This window comes from Athene cunicularia (genome assembly GCF_003259725.1).
Source record: "Athene cunicularia isolate RWA chromosome 26 unlocalized genomic scaffold, athCun1 chr26_part1, whole genome shotgun sequence".
Taxonomy (NCBI): domain Eukaryota; kingdom Metazoa; phylum Chordata; class Aves; order Strigiformes; family Strigidae; genus Athene; species Athene cunicularia.
Window position 1 is genome coordinate 2507767 of NW_020799136.1, and position 3569 is coordinate 2511335.

General features: G+C 59.7%; 1 protein-coding gene across 4 annotated transcripts in view; it reads right to left on the bottom strand.

The window, feature by feature from the left end:
- Positions 1-1893: 1893 nt before the first annotated feature.
- INKA2 (inka box actin regulator 2) overlaps positions 1894-3569 on the bottom strand; it is a 4575-nt gene continuing 2899 nt past the window's right edge. For 3 of the 4 annotated variants that reach the window (XM_026864088.1, XM_026864089.1, XM_026864086.1), the window contains one exon: positions 1894-3569. This exon ends at the window's right edge or, in 1 of these variants, runs on beyond it. In XM_026864088.1, the coding sequence (XP_026719889.1) occupies positions 2837-3569 (733 nt within the window). In that variant the 3' untranslated portion in view covers positions 1894-2836. The other variant, XM_026864087.1, reaches the window with a different exon arrangement.

The window sequence follows — 3569 nt, forward strand, 5'->3', positions numbered from 1 at the left end:
GGGCTCTGACCCCACCACCACCAGCTCCGGTCCCGCTCCCGGGGCTCCCGGTGGGAGCGGGCACGGACCCAGCAGCACTGGCTCCAGCAGGGGCAAGTATTTTGGGTGGGAACACGTGGGGGGCAGCTGGGGCCAAGAACTGCCCTTTCCATGTGAAAGGAGACACAACAGCATTTCCTCCGAGCAGGGACAGAAAAGGCCGGGTTGAGCAGCTGGTCCCTGAGCAGCTCCCGTGCGCGGGGGCAGGATGAGCCAGCGCTGCCCCTGGGCCCGGGCAGCTGCCGGGAGCACGCGGGGCCAGCGGCGCTGGTTCCCAAGAGAAACTTCCCATCGGCTCCTCACGAGAGCCCGGCGGCGGGGGGAGCGGCCCCACAGCAGCTGCCGGCGTGGGGGGATCCAGCACTGGCGAGGGACCACGGGGGCTGCAAAGTCCGTTTGAGTTCCCGGAGCCCTGGGCTGCGCAGCTTTTCCCACGGCCCAGGATCCCAACGTGCGTGCGAGGCTCCACGTCTGCCCCTGTGCTGCATAAACACATCCTGTTTCCCAGATAATACACGGCCTTGGAGAGGTAACATCCACCCCGGGGGGTAGCAGAAACGCACCCTTCATCTCTTGGCCAAGCATCGCCGCGTCCCTGCCCCGCTGAGCTCAGCCTGGGCCCTCGCCTGCTGCCCCCCGCCCTCCCCACGGCTGAGGGCGATCTCAGAAGCTTCGAAAGCCCCTGGTGTGGGCACTCGGGTCCCGGGACCCTCTCCCCACCCAGCGTGGGGCTCCTCTCGCCGTGGGGCTCAGCCTCCAGTGCCAGGCAGGTACAGCCAGGACGTGCCCCCGGGGATGGGGGCGCCGTGGGGCGATGCCACGGGCCTGGGTGGCTGCCGCATCCCCCCGGGTTGTGCCTGGGCAGGAGGGAAGCCCCGGGGTGAGACGATGCTCTGCAGGGACCCAGGTTGGTGCAGGAAAAGCTGCTGCTCTCTCTGGCGCTGCTGCCTATAGAAAACTCCTTCTGCTCTTTGCTGACCTTCTGGGAAGGATGGTGGGAGCTGGGAGGGCATGTTTGTGACAAACAGGATGAACCGATAAAAGAGGAGGAAAACAAAATGCTTTGGAAACAGCCTTTTGGCGTTCAGAGAGATGAGGCGGCGGGGAAAACAACTAGACCTAAAGCCTGTGAGGAGGGAAAACAAAGCTTGCTTGCAGCTCAGGTTCCTGCAGAAGTGCTGAGCGTTGCTCTCAGATGCTGACCCGCTCCTCTCCTTGTATGGGCAGAAACGGGGCTTGTCTTGTGCCTATATTTAATTTGCTAGGGGGAAAAAAAAAATTCTCCCTCCATGCCTCTGCTCCACTGGCCTCTCTGTCTTGGGAAGTTACAACAGGAATAGAATTGCGTGTTGAAAAAAAATAATACTACTGCTCGCACATAAGCCCTTCCTAAACTTGGAGTGAGCGGAACAGGTTTTTGCAACATAACACTGCTGCGAGCACGCAGCGTGGGGGGGCTCGTGGAACCGCGGGGCTGCGGTGCCACCGATGGGCTCCACGTTCTTGCGACCCGCGTGGCCCCGGCCCCCTCCCCGAGCCAGGGGCTGCTCGGCTCGGAGGCCCTTCCCTCAGCAGCAGTTTTTTCCCCTCAACATTTCTGCCTCTGCCCTTCCCCGCTGCCTGCAGCTCTTCCCGGCTCTGATTTACAACCCCCCCTCGAGGGGGGGCTCTCCTGGCTGCTCCCAGCTGGGCACAGGCTGACACAAACCACCCGCACCCCGGCTCTGACCCCCCGGCTGAGCCGAGTCTTTGCTTGGCCGGGTTTTCCTGCCGGTGGAACCCCAGAAGCTTCTGTGCTGGAGAAAAGCAGGACGGGGGATGGCCCCGGGACAGAGACGGCCCCACGGCACGCGGGAGACTGACATCGCTTTATTGGTAACTCTTGGAGAGCCGCACGCTGAAGAACTTGGTTCTGTCAGGACAAGGTTTGTACACAACAGCAATGGGGAAACAACAACAATCAACGTCTGCTGCAGCTTTGCATCTTGGTGCAACCTCAACCATAAACTTCTGCGTCAGGGTGTCTGCTGGGATCTGTGGGGGGAAGGACACGGGGCGAGAACAAAACCCGCTGAGAGCTGCAGGCTCACAGATTTCCATGAAAGGAGCCTCGCGTCTTACTGGTTTAACTGGCAGGGGAAAGAGATGCTGGGAGCGCAAGAGAGATGCAGTTTGGGGGGGGACCCCCCAGCTGAAATGCAGCAGGGCTGGGGTTCAACACCCCCACTTGGCAGTTGTTCAAGTCTTACAAACTCAAACTTATTTCTTTCAATTTAAATAACAAGTGCCTCAGGTACAACGCTTGAATTGCCTGGTTTGTAACCCAGTTTTAAGTGCACACAAGCAGGAATAGATTTAAAAAAAAAAAAAAAAACCAAAACCCTATATGTATTTTTTCACACTCATACACGCACATGCACACGGTGAATTTTGTGCTGCAGCTGTTTTAACCAGAGATGCTGGAATGGGCCTGAAGTGGCTACTGTTAGCCAGGCTCCGGGAGCTGATGGTCCGCAGCACCACTCCCCCTAAAGCTGCTGGAGGTCCTGATCAGTTTTGAAAACGTCAGTCCCCAAAAGTCTCCCCACGGCGGGGCTGCCTCAGCTGCTGCCCGGACTGCTCCGGAAGCCGCAGTTCTCTGGAAAATGCCACTTGCAGGCAGCTGAAGCCCACAGCACGCGTTGCAGAGGACTCCTCTCGTCTCGGTCCACGCTGAGAGCTCGAGGGTCTCCCGGGAAGCCGTGTGGGGCCTCCAGCTCCTCTCCGGTGTGAAACAGAGCGGGGAACACGGACACACTCAGACCCAAACAGCCGTATTGATGTCAAAGCCAGACTGGGTGTAGTCTATGGTATCGTGGACCTTCTTGGTGCCAAGCTTGGGTTTCTCACTATTGCTCTTTGCCTTCGGGCCCCTCTCAGCTTTGCTGTGATGGTTCTGGATGTTCCCATGAAGCGGGAAGTAAAATGTGCCCTTGAGTTTGTTCATCTTTTTGGGTCTCTTAGAAATTTCGGGGCGTTTGTCTTCAGGGGGAAGCCAGCAAGGTTTCTCCTTGAGAAGTCTGTCTCGGTCTGGCCGAACGCTCCTCAGGAACTTCTTGAAGATGTTGGCTGTGAGGGAGAACTTCCTGCAGAGCTCCTGGGACCTGCTGACGGACAGGGACGCCTCGCTCTTCTCCCCCTTCTTATCCAGCTCTGGCAGATCCAACCAGTTCCCAACCAAGTCTGCAAAGATGTTATCCCCCAAGACCAGCGGCTGCCGATTCCTGCTCTGGGACATTAGGGACGACGTCCAGTCGTGGCCATCGTCACACCCCGGGCACTCCCGGCACACCGGCCACCCCCCAGCTGTGCCCTGGCTACTGGGCTCAAATGTCCTTGGGCGGACGTGCTCCGCGCCGCTCGACGTGGAGGAAGGTCCCTTTGGGTGAGAAACATCCTCCCCGCGGAGGCCCCTGAAGGAGGACGGGGTGTCTCTGCGGTGGGCGCCCTCCGGGAGCGCAGCGGGACGGGACGGCCCCGCCGGGCGCGGT